Below are 24,417 nucleotides of genomic sequence, written 5' to 3'. Positions count from 1 at the left end.
TGGCCAAGATAAGTAACAGCTGTTTCAATAAGTATCCTGAGTTAGCTAGCCCCATACTTTGTGTTGAGATTACTTAAAAATAAAATAAAATAAACCCACAACTAACTGGTCACTGTTGAAGAATGTTAGTGTATCAACTATTTTTTTTGTTTTTTCAAGTGTTTTTCTTAAATTTAAATTTCAGGTAGTTAACAGTGGAATATTAGTTTCTGGAGAATTCAGCAATTCATCACTTACATACAACACTCAGTGCTCATCGTAACAAGTGACCACCTTAATAACCATCACCCATCTAGCCCATCCCCTACCCACTTCCCTCCATCAACCCTCAGTTTGTTCTCTATCGTTAAGAGTCTCTTATGGCTTGTTGCCCTCTCTCCTTTTTTCCTTTCCCCCTTCCCATATGTTCATCTGTTTTCTTTCTTAAATTCACATATGAGTGAGATCATACGGTATTTGGTGGATCAATTGGTAAATAAAAAAGAATCAAGCTTGTGTCCTACTCTTCCAATACAAGCTACATTACAGAGTAACCAAATAGATGAAGAGAAGTTTCTCTTTAAAGAATTATTCCATCTAATAAATGTAAAACAAATGACAGAATTAGAACATCACCATTTTGTATAGTGCCTGTGGAGAGGATTTTGATACCTACCAAATTACATATGTGATCCAGCAATCCCAATTCTATCAATTCACTCTAGCAATATACTTTCAATAAAAAAAAAGTAAATATGCACTACATTTTTCATTGCAGCATTGTTTAAATATGCAAAACACTGGAATCTACTTAATGACTAACACAGGACACTGCCTGAATAAACTGTGATATGCATACATATAACTGTAAAAAAAGAATAAGGAAAATATCTATGGACCAGGAATAGAACAATTTCAAGGATATAATATTAATTAGAAAAAAGCATATACTGGGGCACCTGGGTGGCTCAGTCAGTTAAGCATCTGCCTTCGGCTCAGGTCATGATCTCAGGGTCCTGGGATCAAGCCCCGCATCGGGCTCCCTGCTCCGCGGGAAGCCTGCTTCTCCCTCTCCCACTCCCCTGCTTGTGTTCCCTCTCTCTCTGTGTCTCTCTCTGTCAAATAAATAAAATCTTAAAAAAAAAAAAAAGCATATACTATATGTAACTAAAAGAGTTACATATAGTATGCTACTTTTCGTGTAATGAAGGAGAAATACGAAAATATATGATATACCTGTTTATGTTTGCAGAGCGACACAGGAAGTATAAATTAGAAACTAATCCAAGTGGTTACCTACAGGTAGTTGGGAACAAGGCAGAAGAGATAAGGGAGAGAGTGACACTTCTTTGACTATATCTTTTTGTATCTCTTTGACTTATAAAGTTGAGTAAACATTAAACATTTTTTTAAAGTAAAATAAAATCGTAAGAATGAGGGATCCTTAAAACTGAATCCAAACATAAAAAATGCACCCTACTGAATATGAAATGACCTTAATGAGAATGAAAACATATCAAGATTTGTGGGATGCACCTAACACAGTATTTATAGAAACATGTATAGCTTTTCATGATATTATTCTTTTAAAATTTGACAGAGAGGGAACACAAGCAGGGGGAGAGGGAGAAGTAGGCTCCCCACTGAAAGCCTGACGCGGGGCTTGATCCCAGGACCCTGTGGGCATGACCTGTGCCAAAGGCAGACACTTAACGACTGAGCCACCCAGGCACCCCTCATGATCATATTAGAAAAGAAAAAAGTTTAGGGGCACCTCTGGGTGGCTCAGTCAGTTCAGCGGCTGACTCTTGATTTCAGCTCAGGTCATGATCTCGGGACCTGGGATCAAGCCCCACATTGGGCTTGTGCTCAGCATGCAGTCTACTTGAGATTCTCTCTCTCTTCCTCTGCCCCTCCCCCTGCTCTCTCTCTCTAAAATAAATAAATCTTTTAAAAAGACAAGAAAAAAGTTTAAAATCAATGATGCAAGCTTCACACTTTAAGAAACTAGAAAATGAACAGTGAAATTAACCCAAAGTAAACAGAAATGTAAAGAACAGAAATCAACAAAATAGAAGATGCCATACAAAAGAAAAAAAATTAAAGCAGCAAAAAACTGGTTCTATGAAAAAATGAAAATTTATAAAAATGTAACTAGATAAAGGAAAAAAGGAAGAGAAAACACAAATTAACAATATAATGAATAACACAAGAAATATATACTACGGATTCTACAATCATGAAAAGAAAATAAGGAATACTGTGGACAATTATATATCAACAAATCTGACAACCTGGATCATGCATTCTCAAAAGGGGTGACATCATCTCCAAATGGACAAAACTTGGTTTTTGGAGGTCAAAAATATCCTACTCTCTTATTTATAAAATACAGATCTACAGGGGCGTCTGGGTGGCTCAGTTGGTTTAGTGTCTGATTCCTGATTTTAGCTCAGGTCTCAATCTCAGAGTCCTGAGTTCAAGCCCTGCACTGGGCTCCACAATGGGCATGGAGCCTACTTTAAAAAAACAACAACAAAACAAAACACACACAGATATACAATCAGTACATAAATGGGATCTACAGCATTATCTGTGGTATTAAAATTTCATGGGGACAGGTGGTTAGGAAAAAAAAAAGTATCTAAAAAGGATCCTTTGGGGAACAACAAGGGAAAAGAGGACTGAAACACTGATTACGTTGAAGCAAAACAAAGTTAATGAAATAACACAAATTATGAAAAATGACGTAAGAAGAAACAGAAAAACTGAATAGTCTTATATCTATTAAAGAAATTAAATTTGTGATTAAAAAAACTTTTCCTTGGGGCGCCTGGGTGGCTCAGTCATTAAGCGTCTGCCTTTGGCTTAGGTCATGATCCCAGGGTCCAGGGATCGAGCCCCGCATCGGGCTCCCTGCTCAGCGGGAAGCCTGCTTCTCCCTCTCTCACTCCCCCTGCTTGTGCTCCCTCTCTCGCTGTCTCTATCAAATAAATACATAAAATCTTACAAAAAAAACAAAAACTTTTCCTTAAAGAAAATCCCAAAACTATCTGACATTCATCACTGGTGAATTCATCAAAAAATTAAGAAAAAATTAATGCCGAACTAATTCAGAAAATAAGGCATCAATCTACCCAAATTGATTTATAGAATCAATACAATGCCAATCAAAATCCCAACAAGCTTGTTTAATGGAACATAATGGAAAATTCAGAAATAGATCCACACATTCATCTTCAACAAGGACAGGCTTTTCAACAAATAGTGTTACAACAACTGTACATCCATGAGAAAAATTATCCTCAACCCGTATCTCACATTATATATAAAAATTAACTCAAAATGGATCACACATCTAAATACAAAAGATAGGGGTGCCTGAATGGCTCAGTCGTTAAGCATCTGCCTTCGGCTCAGGTCATGATCCCAGGGTCCTGGGATCAAGCCCGACATCAGGCTCCCTGCTCCGCAGGAAGCCTGCTTCTCCCTCTCCCACTACCTCTGCTTGTGTTCCCTCTCTTGCTTGTGTCTCCCTCTGTCAAATAAATAAATAAATAAATAAATAAATAAATAAATAAATAAATCTTTAAAGTAAATACATACATACATACAAAAGACAAAACTATAAAAATTCTAGAAGAAAACATAAGTGAAAATCTTTGTAATCTTGGGGTACTCAAAGATTTCTTAGACAAGACTCAAAAAGATAAAAGCGTAAAAGAAAAAAAATGGACCTCATCAAAATTTAAATCTTCTTAATAAAAAGGTAAGCCACAAAATGGGAGCACATATTCACAACATACATACATACATATATATATGTAATCTGAGAAAGGACTTATGTCCAAAATAGATAAAGAACTCCTACAATTTAATAAGAAAAGCAATCTAATTTTTAAAATAATGAGCAAGGGATCTAAACAGATACTTCACAAAAGAAAATACCAGAATGACGAATAAGCACATGAAAAGATCAGTCATCAGGAAAATGCAAATTAAAATGAGATAGTAGGGGCACCTGGGTGGCTCAGTCAGTTAAGCATCTGACTTTGGCTGGGGTCATGATCTCGAGGGTCCTGGGATTTGAGACCAGTGATGGACTATGCACTTAGTGGGGAGTCTGCTTCTCCCTCTCCCTCTCCCTCTGCCCCTCCCCCTGCTCGTGTTCTCTCACTCTCTCTCTCAAATAAATAAAATTTTATTAAAAATTTGAGATGGTACTACATGCCACTAAAATAACTAAAGTGAAAAAAAGACTAACATTCCTATCGAAGTCATTAAATCATAAAAAAAATTGATTACATCTTTATGTTCAATTTAAGAGAACCAAGAACCATATAATGCAAAAGAGATAAATTTGAGTTCTTTGTAATACTCTGCTTTTCAAAACACCCTATTTCCCTAAAGGTTCTGGAGAGATGAAGCTTTGCTACATTAACTGATATATTCTCCAGATTCTGCCCTCTTGCTCCACCATTAGAACAAAAACTTTAATGTAGTAACACAGTGTGCTTCTGTCTTCTAGTACACAGGGAGGAAGCTCCAGAAGCAGTCCTCCTGGGTTTAAATCTTGATTTTTGCTTCTTGTCTAGACTTCAGCAGGTTACTTACCCTGTATACCTGGATACTGGTGCTGGTCTTTGATAAACTCCCTCTCCCCTTTTTACTTTGCTTCTTTTAATCTACTGTGGACATGCATGTAGAGTAATTATACTCTTAACCTTAGGGATTCTCATGTAAATGCCATGATTCTGTAATACTTGTTTTAGGTCACACATATATAAACCTGAGGTAATAATATTTAAGGCTGTTATGAGGATTAATTTAATACATGTAAAATGCTTAAATAGTGCTTGGCACAGAACAAGTATCCAATAATTGTTAATTACTATTAATTAATAATTAAATTATGTATTGTCATTATGTATTATTTAAAGAAATCCAAAACTTCAACAATTCAGATTATCTAACAGTCATTTTATGTGTATTTTATGTGTATTTATGTGTATACGCTTAACAGCATATAACCACATAACTTGACAAAGCTACCATTACATACTTAATTTAACCACAATCAGAAGTAGTTACTGTCATTCACTATTACTGTCTCTTATTTTCACACATCAACCATGATCTGAGACTAAAGTCCAATAAACATAACTTGATAGGATTCATTTTACTTAACCTCTCTACTATATAAGTACCGAACCATTAGTAGAAAAGGAAAAACAGTTTTTCCCCAGATCATACACCTTTAAGGAAAATATGAGCAAGTGTCAACCTTAGCATCTCCAACGGAACTGATTTGCTCAGCTTATCAAATGATTCTGCTGAGCTAAACACACAGTAGTACACAATTTGTGTGAGGCTGATTATGCTGATCATAATTTATGATGATTAACGTCTCCCAACACTCAGGTTAGCTTCCCACTGAGATGTGCAAACAGGCTGTTAACAAACCAGATCACAAAATTAGATAGTACCTATCAAGAGAAACTGTATAATTTTGGGGTATTTGAAATGGCTGAAAGGGAACATTTCATATAACAAAAAAACAAACAAGATAAATTATTTTCCCTCCCAAATCTTTTCCTAAGAACTTTCTTTTCCAAAACAGATAGAGCTCTGCAACTGTGGTAAAGCTAATATACCTATAAACTGCCAGTTATAATGTAAATCGTAAAACACGTTTGAAAGGCACCATGTCATAACCTTTATACATGTGCATTCTCAAACAAAGTGATACCATTTTTGGGAATTGATCATAGGCAGTCACGGAAGAGAAGTGCTGTACACAACAAGATGTCCACTATACTATCATCTATAAGAGCATGGACTTAAATGCCTTAAAAAAAGGCAATGGTTAAGTAAATTATAGCATGTTAACTCAAGAGACTGAGATGCTGTTATCAAAATGCTAATCACAAAGACATATAAAAATGATAAACTGTATAAAGGCCAAACGAAAATATAATGGAGGTGACACAACCAATTTCTGGTTCCACATGTAAGGAACTTGAAAGTTGCCATTCTGTCATAACAAGAAGTAAAAAGCTGAAAAGACTAAAAAATCAACAACTCTTCTTGAATCCATAAGAGGGGAGGGCACAGGGCAAACTACTGCCCCAAAATGAAGAGATCTGTTCAACAGGGGAATACAGGGAGTCAGGGTTTATCAGAGCAGAGATTCAATAGCGGAATCTGCCACAGAAACCAGTGCCAGGGTAGAAAAACACAAACTGTAACTGACATATTACTGGAGGCTCAGTGCATACAAGTCTGAGCGTTAAAAACTCCACAGGGGGTGCCTGGGTGGCTCAGTCGTTAAGCGTCTGCCTTAGGCTCAGGTCATGATCCTGGGGTCCTGGGATCAGGCCCCGCATCAGACTCCCTGCTTCTCCCTCTTCCACTCCCCCTGCTTGTGTTCCCTCTCTCGCTATGTCTCTGTCAGATGAATAAAATCTTAAAAAAAAAAAAAAATTATGCCAGAATTAAGCTCAATGATCGACTGTCTCTATGGGGTATGTGGTATAATAAAAAATTTATTTGTGCCCAGTTTCTGGCAGAAAAAAAAAAAAAACAACCACAGGAACTCAGTCATAGCAAACCCCCACACTTTTGTCGGGTTTTACCTCCAAGAGTGCAACTAGGTTCTCACAATAAATATAGCAAAAATTTCCTCTTGAGCATCCCACAGAGGAAGGGGAAAAGGACCTATTTTGAAATATGCCTGAGTACTGTGTTCTTTTTAAGAAGGTGTGTCCTAGGTCAAACTAGTTAATCAGGGCCTACACTGATGGGGTATTATCAGTGTCAAACTGACCTGCAAAAAAGGGAAATAGCAAATTCCGACCTTCTCTAGGCATCCGGTCCCACATAAAGGAAGAGGGGGTGAAAAAACTGAGAAACACATGTGAAGTTCAAAGTCCAGAGGCACAAACACTTGAAAGACTGACACCTAGCCACAGAACTGCAGAATACTTTCCCTACCCCCATACGTTAGCAACATACCACCAAAGACCCATTTATAATAGTTTCTTTCTACCAGGTACATCATGTCCAGTTATCAAGAAAAAATTACAAGGCATACAAAAAGGCAAAAACACAATATGAAGAGACAGAGTAAGCATCAGAACCAGACATGGCAGAGATATTAGAATTATCAGACTAGAAATTTAAAACAACTATGATCAGGAGCACCTGGATCACTCAGACAGTTAAGCATCCAACTCTTGATTTCAGCTCAGGTCGTGGTCTCAGGGTTGTGAGATCAAGCCCTGCATCAAGGCCCTGCACTGGGCATGCTCTGCTTGGGATTCTCTCTCTCCCTTTCCCTCTGCCCCTCCTGCCCTCCCTCTAAAAAGAAAAATTTGAAAAATTTTTCTAAATAAATAAATAAAACAACGATTAATATGCTAAGGGCTCTCATGGATAAAATAGAGAACATGCAAGGACAGATGGAGAATATAAATAAAGACATGGGAATCCTAAGAAAGAACCAAAAAGAAACGCTGGAGATCAAAAACACTATAATAGAAAAGAAGAATGCCTTTGATGGGCTTATTAGTAGACTAGACACAACTGAGTATTTATCAAAGAAACCTCCAAAACTAAAAAGTAAAGAGAACAAACACTGAAAAGAATAAAACAGAATATCCAAGAACTGTGCGACAATTACAAAAGGAGTAACAAACACATAATGGAATTACCATAAGGAAAAGAGAGAAAGAAAGGAGCAAAAGAAACATGTGAAACAGTAATGACTCAGAATTTCCCCAAATTAATGTCAGATACCAAAATATAGATCCAGGAAGCTCAAAACAAACAAGCAAACAAAACAAAAAAAACAAAAACAAAAAACCCCACCCTACACTTAGACATAACATTTTCAAAGTACAAAAAAATCTAAGATAAAGAAAAAATCCTAAAAGAAGCCACAGGAAAAAAAACACCTACCTATACAGAAATAAAGATAAGAATTAGGGGAAGAGGGTGAGGGGGATGGTATAACTGGGTGCTGGACATTAAGGAGGGCACGTGATATAATGAGCACTGGGTGTTATATAAGACTGATGAATCACTGACCTCTACCTCTGAAACCAATAATACATTATATGTTAATTAACTGAATTTAAATTTTAAAAATATAAAATTTTAAAAAAAGATAAGAATTACATCTGACTTCTCAGAAGCCATGCAAGCAAAAAGAGAGTGCAGTGAAATGCTTAGTGTTGAAAGAAAAAAACCCACCAATACAGAATTCCAATACCCTGTGAATTATTCTTCAAAAGTGAAGGAGAAATAAAGACTTTCTCAAACAAAAACTGAGGGCATTGTTGCCAGTAGACCTCCCTTGTAAGATGTGTTGAAAGAAGTTCCTTAGACACAGGTCAAAAACTCAGATATACATAAACAAAGGAAGAGTATCAAAGAAGGAATAAATGAAGGTAAAATAAAAACTTACTTTTCTTATTCTTAATCTAACAGAAAACAGCTTGTTCAAAAAGCTAATACTAATAAAGTATTTGATTGTATATTCTTATGTATCTTATTTTTATATGTGTCTGTACTTGTGAAACAAAATGACAACAATGATATAAGGAATGAGAGGAATTAGCATTATTTTGTTATTACAAAGCACATATAAAACTCATGAACCATTACAGTGTTATTTGAAAATGGACTTGGATTAGATGTAAATGTATACTGCAAACTCTAGGACAACCACTAAAAATTGTAAAAAAAAATTCTACCTGAAATATTTAAAAAAGAGAGAAAGTAGAATCATATAAGATGCTCAATTAAAACCACAAAATGCAGAAAAAAAGAAGACAAAAATGGGAATGAAGAAGAAGGGCAAAAACAGAAAACAGTAACAAATAAGGCAGATGTTAATCCAACTATATTAATAATCACCTTGAATGCCAATGGACTAAATGCACAAATTAAAAGAGATTCTCAGAGTGGATCAAAAAACAACACCGGGGCGCCTGCGTGGCTCAGTCATTAAGCATCTGCCTTCGGCTCAGGTCATGATCCCAGGGTCCTGGGACAGAGCCCCGCATCAGGCTCCCTGCTCAGCAGGAAGCCTGCTTCTCCCTCTCCCACTCCCCCTGCTTGTGTTCCCTCTCTTGCTGTCCCTCTCTGTCAAATAAATAAATAAAATCTTCAAAAAAAATAAATAAATAAAGAGTCAGAAGCTCCACTGACTGAGCCAGCCTGGTGCCCCAGAATCCCACTTTAAATATAAAGACAACTACAGGGGCGCCTGGGTGGCCCAGTCGGTTAAGCACCTGCCTTCAGCTCAGGTCATGATCTCGGGATCCTGGAATCGAGCCCATATCGGGCTCCCCACTCAGCAGGGAGAGTCTGCTTCTCTGGCTCCCTCTGCTCTTCCCTCATACCCCGCTCATGCTCGCTCACACTCTCTCTCAAATAAATAAACAAATAGGGGCGCCTGGGTGGCTCAGTCGTTAAGCGTCTGCCTTCGGCTCAGGTCATGATCCCAGGGTCCTGGGATCGAGCCCCGCATCGGGCTCCCTGCTCCGCAGGAAGCCTGTTTCTCCCTCTCCCTCTCCCCCTGCTTGTGATCCTGCTCTCACTGTGTCTCTCTCTGTCAAATAAATAAATAAAATCTTTAATAAATAAATAAATAAATAAAAAGACAACTATAGATTTAAATAGGTGGTATAGCATAGGGAATATAGTCAATAATATTATAATAATGTTGTATAGTAACAGATGGTGGCTGCACTTACTGTGCTAAGCACAATGTAAAGAACTGTTGAATCAAAAAAAAAATTTGTTGAGGGGCGCCTGGGTGGCTCAGTCGGTTAAGCGACTGCCTTCGGCTCAGATCATGATCCCAGGGTCCTGGGATTGAGCGCTGCATCAGGCTCCCTGCTCAGCGGAGAGCCTGGCTTCTCCCTCTCCCACTCCCCCTGCTTGTGTTCCTGCTCTCTCTCTGTCAAATAAATAAATAAAAATCGTAAAAAAAATTGTTGAATCAATATGTTGGTACACCTAAAACTAACAAAACATTGTATGTTAATTATATTTCAATTAAAAAAACAAACAACAAAATCAAGGATAAAAATCATATCTCAAAAGATGCAAAAAAAGCACTTGACAAAATTCAACATCTGTTTATGATAAAAACTCACAACAGAGTGGGTTTAAAGGGAAAATACCTCAACATAATAAAGACCACAGGGAGCCTGGGTGCCTCAGTCAGTTAAGCATCCAACTCTTGACTTCAACTCAGGTCATGATCTCAGGGCCTGGGATCCAGCCCCCACATAGGGCTCTGCACTCAGCAGGGAGTCTGAGATTCTCTCCCTCTCCTGCCCCTCCCCCCACTTGCACTCTCTCTCTAAAATAAATCCCCTTAAAAATCATAATAAAGACCATAAATGAAAAAAAAGTAAATGGACAAATATACCATAATAACACTAATCAAAAGAAATTAGGAGAGGGACGCCTGGGTAGCTCAGTCAGTTAAGCATCCAACCCTTGATTTCAACTCAGGTCATCATCTCAGGGTTATGAGATGGAGCCCCAAGTTGGGCTCCGTGCTCAGCAGGGAGTCCACTTGAGATTCTCTCTCCCTCTCCATCTGCTCCTTCTGCACTCATACGCACTCATGCGCGGGCATATGTTCTCTCTCTTACATAAAAACAAATATTTAAAAGAAAAATAGAAAAGAGTAATTTCATACAGAGCAGACTTCAGAGTAAGGAAAGTTATTAGGTATAAAGAAGGGCATTACATAATGATAAAGAGGTCAATTCTCCAAGAAGACATAGCAATCCTTAACATGTAAATGCCTAACAACAATGTCATTATGTGAGGCAAAAACTGATAGAACTGCAAGGAGAAATACATGAATCCACTACCAAATTTAAAAAACTTTGGGGCGCCTGGGTGGCTTAGTCGTTGGGCGGCTGCCTTCAGCTCAGGTCATGATCTCGGGGTCCTGGGACGGAGCCCCGCATCGGGCTCCCTGCTCAGCGGGGAAGCCTGCTTCTCCCTCTCCCACTCCCCCTGCTTGTGTTCCCTCTCTCGCTGTGTCTATCTCTATCTCTGTCAAATAAATAAAATCTTAAAAAAAAACAAAAACAAACAACTTCAACATCCCTCTATTAGAAGTGGACTGACCCAGCAGGCAGAAAAGCAGTAAGGTATACTTGAACTTAACACCATCAATCAAATGGATGTAATTGATATCTTTGGTTACTCCAACCAATAACAAGCTCACATAAAACATTCACCAGGACAGACAACATTCTGGGCCATAAAACACACCTTAACAAATTTAAATAAAAATCAGTCAATGTCTGCTCTCAGACCACAATTAAAGTAAACTAGAAATCAATAACAAAAAGATAACTGGGGCGCCTGGGTGGCTCAGTCGTTGGGCATCTGCCGTTGGCTCAGGTCATGATCCTGGGGTCCTGGGATCGAGTCCCACATCGGGCTCCCTGCTCGGCAGGAAGCCTGCCTCTCCCTCTCCCACTCCCCCTGCTTGTGTTCCTGCTCTAGCTATCTCTCTCTCTGTCAAATAAATAAATAAAATCTTAAAAAAAAAAAAAAAGATAACTAGAAAATCCAAAAACTCACGGAGATTAAACAACACACTTCTAATAACACATGGGTCAAAGAAATCGCAAGAGAAAAAATAAAAACACAACTTATCAAAATTTGTGGGAAACAGCAAATGCAGTGCTGAGAGGGAAATTTTTAGCACTGAATGCATATATTAGGTAGAAACAGACCTAAAATCAATCATCTACATTTCCACCTTAGGGAACTAGAAAAAAAATTATATCCAAAGTAAGTAGAAAAAAAGAAATAACAATTACAACAGACATCAATGAAATGAAAACAAGAAATCAACAGACAAGGGGTGCCTGGGTGGCTCAGTTGGTTAAGTGACTGCCTTCGGCTCAGGTTATGATCTCAAGGTCCTAGGATTGAGCCCCATGTTGGCTTCCCTGCTCAGCGGAGAGTCTGCTTCTCCCTCTCTCCCTACCCCCCTCCTCCAGCTCATTCTCTCTCTCTCTCTTAAAAAAAGAAAAGAAAAGAAAAAAGAAATCAACAGACAAGATGAAACAAACCAATAGCTGGTTCTTTGGAAAGATCAATAAAATTGATATGCTTCTAGTCAGGCTAAGAGAGAGGATACAAATTACTAATATCAGAAATGAAAGGGGACGTCACCATACATCTTGTGGACATTTTAAAAAACAGGTAAGGAATACTACAAACTACAAACAACTCTATACTCACAAATCTGATAACCTAGATGAAATGGACCAATTCCTTGAAAAGACAAAAACTGCCCAAACTGACGTAAGAAGAAATAGACAATCTGAATAGCTTTATATCTACTTAAAAAAAATAGAACCCATAATTAATAACCTTCCAAAAATAGAAAGCATCAGGCCCAGATGGGCTCACTGGTGAATTCTACTTAACATTTAAGTAAGAAATAATACAAATTCTCTATAATCTGTTTCAGAGGATAGAAACAGAGGCCATACTTCCTAACTCAATCTATAAGACCATCATTAACCCTAACACTGAAGTTAGACTAAATTATTACAAGGAAACTACAGACCAATATCTCTCATGAGCACAGATGCAAAAATTATTTTTTTTTAAAAAATATTTTATTTATTTATTTGTCAGAGAGAGAGAGAGAGCAGAAGCAGGGGAAACGGCAGGCAGAGGGAGAAGCAGGCTCCCCACCGAACAAGGAGCCCAATGTCAGACTCGATCCCAGGACCCTGGGGTCACGACCTGAGCTGAAGGCAGACACTTAACCAACTGAGACACCCAGGCGTCCCAGATGCAAAAATTCTTAACAAAATATTAGTAAATCAAATCCAACGATGCATAAAAAGAATTATACATCACGACCAAGTTGGATTTATCCCAGATAAGCATTGCTGGTTTAACATTCAAAAGTGAATGTTATCCAACATATCAACAGGATAAAAAAGAAAAATCACACGATCATAGCAATAGGTGCAGAAAAAGCACTGGGCAAAATCAAACACCATTCATGATAAAAACTCTCAATAAACTAGGAATAGAGGGAAACTTCCTCAACCTGATTAAAAAAAATATCTACAAAAAACATACAATTAAAATCAGGCTTAATGGTAAGAACTCAAAGCTCTCTCCTCCCTCTCATGTTCTCTGCCTCTCATTCTCTCTCTCGCAAATAAATAAAATCTTAAAAAAAAAAAAAAAACTCAAAGCTCTTCCCCTACGAACAAGAAAAAGGCAAGGATGTCAACTCTCACCTTTCCTTATCAACATCATAGTGGACATACCAACTAATGCAATAACAAGAAAAGGAAATATATACAGATGGGAAGAAATAAAACGGTCTTTGTTCACAGATAACATGATCATCTATGTAGGATATCCAAAAGAACTGATAAAAAAAACTCCTGGAACTAATAAGCAATTATAGAAAGGTTATAGGATACAAGGTTAATATACAAAAGTTAATCACATTCCCATATACCAGCAATGAACAAATGTAATTTGAAATTTACAACAAAATACCATTTACATGAGCATCCCTAAAATGAAATACTTATAATTTAGGTATACATCTAACAAAATAATGTATAAGATCTATATGAGAAAAACTACAAGTCTCTGATGAATAAAATCAAAGAAGAAATAAATGAAGACATGGTCCACGTTCATGGACAGAAAAACTCAACACTGTCAGGATATCAGTTCTTCCCAACTTGATCTGCAGATTCAATGTAATCCCAATCAAAATCCCAGCAAGTTATATTGCAGATATCAACAAACTCATTCTAAAGTTTATATGAAGAAAGTAAAAGATGCAGAATAGCCAACATAACATTTAAGGAGAATAAAGTTGGAGGACTGATGCCACCCAACTTCAAAACTTACTATATAAAGCTACAGTAATCAAAAACAATGTGGTATTAGCAAAAGCCCAAATAGACCAATGAAACAGAATAGAGACTGGAGAAACAGACCCATATAGTCACCTGATCTTTGACAAAGAAACAAAGGCAATATAATGAAGCAAACAGAGTATTTTCAGCAAATGTTGCTGGAAAAACTGGATATCCATATCCAAAAAAATGAACCTAGACAATGACCTAACACCGTCCCCAAATTAACTCAAAATGGATCTTAGACCAAATTAAACACAAATCTATAAAACTCCTAGAAGATAACATAAGAGAAAATCTAGATGAACTTCAGTATGGCAATGACTTTTCAGACACAACACCAAAGGCATAATCCATGAAAGAAGTAACTGATAAACTAGACTTCATTAAAATTAAAAATTCCGGCTCTGCAAAAGACAGTATCAAGAGAATGAGAAGACAAGCCACAGACTGGGAGAAAGTATTTGCAAAAGATACATCTGATAGGGGCAACCGGGTGGCTCAGCCGTTAAGTGTCTGCCTTCAACTCAGGTCATGATCCCAGGGTCCTGGGATCGAGCCCCGCATCGGGCTCCCTGCTCAGCAGGAAGCCTGCTTCTCCCTCTCCCACTCTCCCTGCTTGTGTTCCTTTTCTCACTTTGTCTCTGTCAAATTAATATATAAAATCTTAAAAAAAAAAAAGATACACCTGATAAAGGAATGCTATCCAAAATATATAAAAAACTCTTAAAACTCAACAATAAGAAAACAAACCAAACAAAAACTGAGCCAAAGACCTTACCAGATACTTCACTGAGAAGATATACAGATAGCAAATAAGCATATGAAAAGATATTCCACATCATGTTATCAGGGAAATGCAACTTAAAACAATGAGATATTAACTATACACCTATTAGAATGACCAAATACTGGAACATTGAAAACACCAAATGCTGGTGAGGATATGGAGCAATAGGAACTCTCATTCATTGCTAATGGGAATGCAAAATGACACAGACACTTTGGAAGACAGTTTAGCGATTTCTCACAAAACTAAACATACTCTAAAAAATAAAAAAATAAAATAAAATAAATAAATAAAAAATAAATAAATAAACTATTTAAAAAACAAAAACAAAAAACTAAACATACTCGTACCATACAACTCAGCAATCATGCTCTTTGGTTATTTACCTAAGAGATGCACACAAATGCACACAGATGTTCATAGAAGCTTTATTCTTAATTGCTAAAACTTGGAAGCAATCAAAACGGCCTTCAGTAGCTGAGTGAATAAACAATGTTATTCAGACAATGAAATATTATTCACTGGTAAAAAGAAATTATCTACCAAAACATAAAAAGACCCAGAAGAACCTTAAACACATATTATTAACTGAAAGAACCCAACGTGAAAAGGCTTCATACCGTAGGATTCCGACTTATATGACATTCTGGAAAAGGCAACACTATGGAGATAGTAAAAAGACCAGTGGTTGTAAGAGATTAGCAGGGGACGGGATGAATAGGGAGGACACAAAGGATTTTTAGGACAGTGAACATGTATGATAACATAACGACAGATTCATGTCATTATATATTTGTCAAAAGCTACAGAATGGATAACACCAAAAGTGAACCCCAATGTAAACTATGGACTTGGGGTGACTATGTCAATCCATGTTCATCAGTTGTAACAAATGTTCCACTCTGATGGAGGCAGCTATACATGTATGAAGGGAGTAAATGGAAAATCACTGTATCTTCCCCTCAATTTTGCTGTGAACCTAAAACTAAAAAAAAAGGTCTTAATAAAACAAAATTGGGAATTTTCAAAAGTTAATAAAAGACTACAAATCACAGATCCAAAAAGGTTATTAAAATATATATATTCCATTCTCCCCACCCCAAAATAATTCACACCTAAACATCATATCAAAACTGGTAATTAAAAAATACAATATATTGAAGGCAGTCACCAATAAAGACAAGTTACATATAAAAGAATAAAGGTAAGATTTCTCATCATCTTCTCATCAAAAACTCTGCAGCCAGAAGACAATGGAGTTAACAGCCTGAAAATGCTGAAAGAAAAAATTATCAAACCAGAATTCTATAAACAAGGGAAATATTTTTCAAAAATGAAAGTGATTCAATATATCACTTTCAGTAACAGGGAGAACTAGGCAGAACATCAACAAGGAGACAGACAACTTAAACAACAATATAACCTAACTAGATCAAACACATATATAACACTCCAATCAACCAGGCCAAACAGATATCTACAGAACACTCCCCTTGTTGGGAAAATACACATTTTCCTCAAATGTATATGAAATATTCTTCAGGACAGATCATATGATAGCAATAAAACAAGCCTCAATAAATAAAAAAGGATTAAAAAACATACAAAATATGTTTTCCAACCATAATGAGTGAAATTAGTAATAACACACAGAAGAAATATAGAGAACTGACAAATACGTGGAATTAAACAAAACACCCTAAACTAACCAATGGGTCAAAGAAGAAATCAAAAGGGAAAGTAGAAAATACTTTGGGGGCGCCTGGCTGGTTCAGTCAGTAGAGTATGCAACTCTTGATCTCAGGGTTGTGGATTTGAGCCCTACATTGGGTATAGAAGTCACTTAAAAATAAAATCAAAAAAAAGGAAAAGAGGAAACAACAGATGCTGGTAAGGATGCAGAGAAAGGGGAACCCTCTTACACTGTTAGTGGGAATGCAAACTGGTGCAGCCACTCTGGAAAACAGTATGAGGTTCCTCAAAAAGTTAAAAATAGAACTATCCTACAACCCAACAACTGCACTATTAGGTATTTATCCAAAGAATAGAAACATAGTGATTCGAAGGGGCACATGCATCTCAATGTTTATAGCAGCAATGTCCACAATAACCAGAACATGGAAAGAGCCCAGATGTCCAACAACTGATGAATGGATAAAGAAGATGTAATGTATATATATACAATGGAATATTACAACAGCCATCAAAAAAATGAAATCTTGCCATTTGCAACGACGTGGATGGAACTAGAGGGTATTATGCTAAGCAAAATAAGTCAATCAAAGAAAGACAAATACCATATGATTTCACTCACATGTGGCATTTAAGAAACAAAACAGATGAACACAGGGGAAGGGAAGGGAAAATAAAATAAGATGAAAACAGAGAGGAAGGAAAACCACAGAGACTCTTAACTATAGGAAACAAACTGAGGCTTGCTGGAGGGAAGGTGGGGGATGGGGTAATTAGGTGATGGGCATTAAGGAGGGCACTTGATGTAATGAGCACTGGGTGTTATATGCAACTGATGAATCACTAAATTCTACCTCTGAAACTAATAATACAGTATACGTTAACTAAATTGAATTTGAATTTTAAAAAAAGAAAGAAAAAGGAAATACTTTGAGATGAATGAAAATATGTCTTCAAAACTTACAGGATGCAGCTAAAGCAGTACTTAAAAGGAAATTTACAGCTGTCTAATGCCTATATTAAAAAAGAGAGATCTTGGGGCGCCTGGGTGGCTCGGATGGTTGGGCATCTGCCTTCGGCTCAGGTCATGATACCAGGGTCCTGGGATCAAGCCCCGCATCAGGCTCCCTGCTCAATGCAGAGCCTGCTTCTCCCTCTCTCTGCCATTTCCTCCACTTGTGCTCTCCGGGTCTCTCTCTCTGTCAAATAAAAAAAATAAATAAATCTTAAAAAAAGAGAGCGAGATCTTGGGGCACCTGGGTGGCTCAGTCAGTTAAGCGTCTGCCTTCGGCTCAGGTCATGATCCCAGTGTCCTAGGATAGGAGTCCTACATCAGGCTCTCTGCTCAGTGGAGAGCCTGCTTCTCCCTCTGCCTGCCACTTCCCCGGCTTGTGCTCTCTCTCGTTCTGTGACAAATAAATAAAATCTTAAAAAAAAAAAGAGATTTTGAATCAATAACCTTAACTTCCACCTTAAGACACATGAAAAAAAGAGCAAACTAAACCTAAAGGAAGCAGAAGGAAGGAATGAGTAATAGAGAAGAAATCAATAGAAAATAGAAAAACGGGAAAATTGATAAAATTAGGTTTTTAAAAACAACAAAATTGACAAACTATGAGTTAGACCGAGCAGGGGAAAGAAAAAAAAAAGAAGACTCAAACAACTAAAAGTAGGAATGACAGTAGAGACATAACTCACAATCTTACAGAAATAAAAAGGGCTATAACGAATACTATCAAGAACTGTATGCCACTTGATTCACTAACTTAGATGAAACACACAAATTCCTAAAATGACACAAACTACCAAAACTGACTCAAGAAGAAACAAATCTGAATAAAACTACAACAGATAAGAGACTGAACCAGTAATCAAAACCTATCCACAAAGAAAGGCCCAGGCCCAGATGGCTTCACTGGTGAATTCTGTCAAACAGTTAAAGAAAAATTAATACCAACTCTTCCAAAAATTAAAGGAGGGAGCAATATGCAACTCATTCCCTGAGGCCAATTCTAGCCTAACACACCAAATCCAGACAAAGACATGACCAGAAAACTACAGACCAGTATCTCTTATGAATGTAGATGCAAAAATCCTCAACATAATACCAGCAAAACAAATCTAGGAACATACAAAAAGTATTCTACACTATGACAAAGTAGAATTTATCCCAGGAATGCAAGGTTAGTTTAACATAAGAAAAGCTATTAACATACCAAATCAACAAAGTAAAACACAAATCCCAAATGATTATTCCAATAGACACAGAAAAAACATATTACAAAATTCAATACTCCTTTAATGATAAAAACATTTTTAAATGGCTAAAATAATATGTCTTATGTGAGTTTTATAATTAAAAGTATTTTAATGGCAAAGGATATGAATAAACTTTTCCCCAAAGAAAATACACAAATGGCCAATAAGCACACAAAAAGATGATCAACACCATTAGTCATTAGAGAAATGTAGATCAAAACCACAATCAGATATTATTTCATACCCAGTGGAATGCCTATAATTAAAAAAAAAAAAAAGGAAAGTAAGTATTGGCAAGGATGTGAAGGAACTGGAACCCTCATACAATGGTGGTAGGAATGTAAAACAGGTAGCCACTTTAGAAAACAGTCTGGAAGTTTCTCAAATAATTAAATACTGAGTTGCCATATGGCCCAGGAATTCCACTCATAGGTATACACCCAAGAGAAATGAAAACATATGTCCACACAAAAACTTGCATATAAATGTTCACAGCAACTTTAGTTGTAATAGCCAGAGTAGAAACAATTTAAATGTCCATCAAATGATAAATAAATAAACAAAATGTGGCACAGAATATAATGGAATATTACTTAGCGATAAAGGAATGAAGTACCAATGATGCCAAAACACGGAATGTAAAAACATTAAGCTAAGAGAAAGAAGCCAGTCACAAAAGATACATGTTATATGATTTCATTTACATGGAATGTCCAGAATAGGCAAATCTACGGAGACAGAGAGTAAATTAGTAGTTGCTGAGGGCTGAGTGGGATGAAGGCTTTGGGTGAATGGTAAGTATATGGAGTTTCTTTTGAGGGTGATGAAAATGTTCTAGAATTAGACTGTGGCAATAGCTGCACAAACACTTAATATACTAAAAACCACTGTATACTTTAAATAATGAAAGTATTGTATGATGAATGAATTGTATGGTAAATGAGTTATATCTCAATAAAGTAGTTACCATAAAAATGAGAGAAATAAAGACTTTCTCAGACAAATAAAAACAGAGAATTGGCAACTTATCTACATTACAAAAGTGATAAAGGAAGCTTTCCAAGAGAAACTGGGATCTACACAAAGAAATAAACAGTCCTTGAGATGGTAAAAATAAAGCATGGAATTCTTTTTTATTTCCATTGCTCTAAAAGATAATTAACTATGTAAAGCAAAATAGCATCAATGTATTATGTACTATAACAAGTGCAAAACTAAAATGTATGGCAAAAATAACATAAAGTAGGGTAGACAAAAATTGGGAACATACCATTACACAGTCTACACTACACATGAAACAATATAAAATTATTTGAAGGTAACTGTGATTAAATAAATGTGTGTACTAAAGACTCTAGGACAACCACTAAATATGTTTTAAAAGAGATATAAATAATAGAAATAAAATGGAATCAAAATAATAGTCAACAAATACAAAAAAAAGGACAGAAAAGAAAAAAGACAAAGAACAGTTGGAACAAACGAATAGCTTTCAAATGGTATATTTTAATTCAGTAACATCAACAGTTACATTAAATGTAATTGTAAAAGACAAAAGACAAAAGTTGTCAGAATACATGAAAAAGATAAAAAGAGTTGTCAGACCAAATAAAAAAGCATGATACAACTAAATAAAAAAAGTAAAACCCATGGGGCGCCTGGGTGGCTCAGTCGTTGGGAGTCTGCCTTCGACTTAGGTCATGATCCCAGGGTCCTGGGATTGAGCCCCGCATCAGGCTCCCTGCTCAGCGGGAAGCCTGCTTCTCCCTCTCCCACTCCCCCTGCTTGTGTTCCCTCCCTCGCTGTGTCCCTCTCTGTCAAATAAATAAATAAAATCTTTTAAAAAATAATAGTAAAACTCAATTTGATTGTAAAGACTCAGAATAACCAACTATCAACAGTCCACCAATGATGACATAAACTTAAGTATCAATTGCTAAAGATTACTGCATCTCAAAAAATACTATTATCAACAATTTTCTTTTTTTTTTTTTTTTAAGATTTTATTTAAAATCTTAAAACTGGAGTACATTTGTACTGGAGTACACAATGTAACTGGAGTACATTTGACAGATCTAACCTAGCGACAGCGACCTCTAGACATAATGCAATGATCTCACAATAAAGAACTGTTTTGATTAATTTTACAAAGCTAAGAATTCTACCTTAAATCAGTGAAATTCAAATGAACTGTGAAATAAAGCCTTACTTATCTCCAATCAACTTTTGTAATAATTTCAACTAGTTACCATATTTTTTGAAAAGTTCACTGAAACACTTGAATACTTCACTTCACATTAAAATGCCAAAAATAATTAAATAACTTCGCAACTGAGTAAAAATGAGAGAAGAAAGCAAAACCTACAACAAAAAATTTTTGTCCTATTGTGACTTATACTAATAAATACATATTTGATCTTTGTTTCCTGGCACAGAGCTCAATCCCTCAGAATTTCCTAAAGGAAAAGAACAATAAAGGTATCTTTTCCTATTTATAACAAACCCCTTTCAACCATACGTGAGTTATGTTAATGCACTTACTTTTGGAAAGCCCCTAAGGATGAGGGAACCAACCGTGGGTTTAGAGGGTTGGAACTTCCATCCCTGTCCCCCAACCTTGAGGGAACAGAGAGAGGGGCTAGCTGGACGTTGAATCAATCACCAATGGCCAGTGATTTAATCACTCGTGCCTGCATAATGAGGTTTCCATAAAAATCTGTAAACTACAAGGTTTGGAGAGTTTCCTGGTTGGTGGAGATACTGGAAAAGTGACACATCTGGAGAGGGCATACAAGCTCTGCAGCCCTTCCCCCATATCTTGCCCTATACATCTCTTCCATCTGCTTGTTCCTGAGTTATATCCTTTATAATAAACCAGTCATCCAGTAAATAAATGGTTTCCCTGAGTTCTGGGAGCCATTCTAACAAATTAATCAACCCCAAGGAGGGGGTCATGTAAACCTCTGTATAGCCAGTCAGTCAGATGCACAGGTAACAACCTGGACTTGCAGTTGCCTTCAAAAAGTGAAGATAGTCCTGTGGGATCTGATACTATCTCTGGGCAGTGTCAGAATTGAGATACCAGTGTCTGACTAAAAACTGGAGAACTGCTTGGTGTAGGGGAAAAACCCCCAACACATGTGATGACCAGAGTGAAGTGTTAAGAGTAGAAAAGACACACAGAAGACTTTTTCCCTTATAATTTTAATGAATGTGAAAAGGAAAACCACAGGTCCACATAGCAACACTTGGACCAGGCCTAGTCACCAAACTGGGGCTTAATACCTAAAGTTTCAAATTCCCCCAGAAATGAAAGTCTTAACCTGTCAACCAGGAATTTTCTGATTAAGCACCAATGAGATTATCACATTACTCTCCATCCCAAAGGAAGATGATGTAATCCACCTAATAAGATCCCTATTCTTCCCAGCAAGGGAAGATGACCTTGCCTAAAACAATTCTTTTTTTTGCTAATAATTTTCTTGTCCCACCCTCCTTTCTATAAAAACCTTCCATTTTGGACAACTCCTCAGGAGCACCCCTCTATTTACTAGATGGAATGTTGCCCAATTCATGAATCATTTAATAAAGCCAATTAAATCTTCAAATTTACTCAGTTGAATATTGTTTTTTTAACATGACGAAAATAGTACCATTATAATAGGTACCATTATTTCAACCACTAAGTATTATATCTGTATTTTATTGATAAGAAAACAGAGGTAGGCTGAAAGCACTAACTTGCCTAAAGTCTATATAGTAAGGGCTGAAGCAAGGATTCAAAATCCAAGTGTGCCTAACTCTGAAGTTCACATTTTAATTTCAACCCTCTGCCCATAGTAAGTCAACTGTATAAGTTGCAGGTAATGGTGAATCCTAAAAATTTTAATGGAATCCAAAGCAAATAGGAAGCACATACATCCTTACTCAGAGATCTCTCTTCTTAATGAAGAAATTAGTCTCAATTCTATGCTGCACTTTCCAAAGCATTCTCAACACAAAAATAAAAACATACGTGCAATTTTTCTTTTAGCCAAACACTTTGTTCTATTCGACTGTTTTGTCTTCATTTTCTGCAATCCATTCTCTTCCTTTGGTTCCTGTTGCAAAACAAGAAATACCATCAGGGTGTCTACTATTAAAAGTAGTACTCTTTCTACCTCTTCTGTAACTAAGAGATCACTGAGCCTCTGCAGAATCAGTGGCTATTTAAATGTTCACAGAAAACATCAGAAAAGACCCTTTACAGTACAAAAAAGAAAACATTTGGATCTGGAACAAATAAAAATCATAAAAATTAAAATGTATAATATATTGCCATTATTATCTGTCACATGGACACTCATGTAAAAATTGGCCATCTGTATAATACCAGAAAGCATGCACTCAAGTTCAGAGAAAGCTTGATTCAAGAATTAAAAAATGAGTAACTATGGGAGCACCTGGATGGCACAGTCAGTTAAGCATCTGACTCTTGGTTTCAGCTCAGGTCATCCTCTCAGGGTCGTGAGATCGAGCCCCGTGTCAGGCTCTGCACTCAGCGTGGAGTCTGCTTAAGACTGTCTCTCCCTCTCTCTATGCCCCTGCCCCCAACACTCTCTTTCTCTCTCTCTCAAATAAATAAATAAATCTTTTTTAAAAATAGTATATTTAAAGTCAGTGCATATCCATCTATTTTAAATCAGTACTTAAAAAGAAACAGAACTAGGGAAAACTATGTAACATAATTATCAAGAGAAAGGGCTAATTATCTTTATATATAAAGAGCTCTTACAAATCAATAAAAAGACCAATATTTAACCTTCTCCCATAAGCAAAGGGCATGATAAGATACCCCATAGGGAAAAATATACACAAGGGGCTCTTAAGTATATGGAAAGATGCTCAACGTAAATCAAAATAGTTATATACTTTTTTTTAAACCTGTATTAATAGTAAAAATAATATGTTTTACAAAACATTTTATGTGAAGAAACATACCACTGACAGGATAAAATGGATACAATATGTTTAGAGGGCAAATTGGCAATAACCTCTGAAATCATTAATGTACATAATCTTTGTCCAGCAATACACTTCTAGGAAATAATTCTACAGATACACACAAGCACAAAGATGTCTGCACAATAATGCTCAGAGTAGAATGTTTTGTCATTGTAAAACCTGAATCAGTGCTACTGAAAATATGATCTACAGATGAGTGGAGATGAGCACACTGCTTGTTACTGCTCTAACAAAATAAACAGAGGGGCGCCTGGGTGGCTCAATCAGTTAAGTGTCTGCCTTCGGCTCAGGTCATGATGCCAGGGTCCTGGGATCCAGCCCTGCATCAGGCTCCCTGTTCTGTGGGGAGCCAGCTTCTTCCTCTCCCTTTGCCACTCCCCGCACTTGCACTCTCTCTCTCTCAAATAAAATCTTTAAAAAAATAAGATAAACATAGAAACTGAGAACAAGCATTTAGAAACTTTTACAGCAATTTGACATTACCACAACATCCAAGCACATGATAAGTGGACTTCCATGGTAAAAACCGCAGACTAGTCACTGGCAGAAGAATCAGCCATTACAAGTTGAAAATATTATAAATCGAAGATGCATTTAATACACCTAATATACCAAACATCATAGTTTGGCCTAACCTACCTTAAACAAGTTCAGAACACTTACAATGGTCTACAGTTGGGCAAAATCATCTAATGCAAGCCCTTTTTTATAATAAAGTGTTGACTAGCCCATGTAATTTAC

The 24,417-nt window shown here is 36.7% G+C and overlaps 1 protein-coding gene across 8 annotated transcripts in view; it reads right to left on the bottom strand.

Moving 5' to 3' along the window:
• The window catches only part of UIMC1 (ubiquitin interaction motif containing 1), a 164,414-nt gene that overhangs the window by 56,213 nt on the left and 83,784 nt on the right, over positions 1–24,417 (bottom strand). For 6 of the 8 annotated variants that reach the window (XM_064596519.1, XM_064596520.1, XM_064596521.1 and 3 more), the window contains one exon: positions 22,688–22,772. The exons of 1 other annotated variant lie outside the window; for it this stretch is intronic. In XM_064596519.1, coding sequence (XP_064452589.1) covers positions 22,688–22,772 — 85 coding nt within the window. Of the gene's footprint in view, positions 1–17,377; positions 17,402–22,687; positions 22,773–24,417 lie in introns of those variants that run through there. One more of the 8 variants, XM_064596522.1, reaches the window with a different exon arrangement.

This window comes from Mirounga angustirostris, unplaced genomic scaffold (assembly GCF_029215605.1).
Source record: "Mirounga angustirostris isolate CCGP_5_RB_7025 unplaced genomic scaffold, mMirAng1.0.hap1 SCAF_7, whole genome shotgun sequence".
In the NCBI taxonomy this organism is placed as follows: Eukaryota; Metazoa; Chordata; class Mammalia; order Carnivora; family Phocidae; genus Mirounga; species Mirounga angustirostris.
The sequence above is the reverse complement of the archived record's forward strand: the minus strand, read 5'-3'. Positions and strand labels throughout refer to the sequence as shown.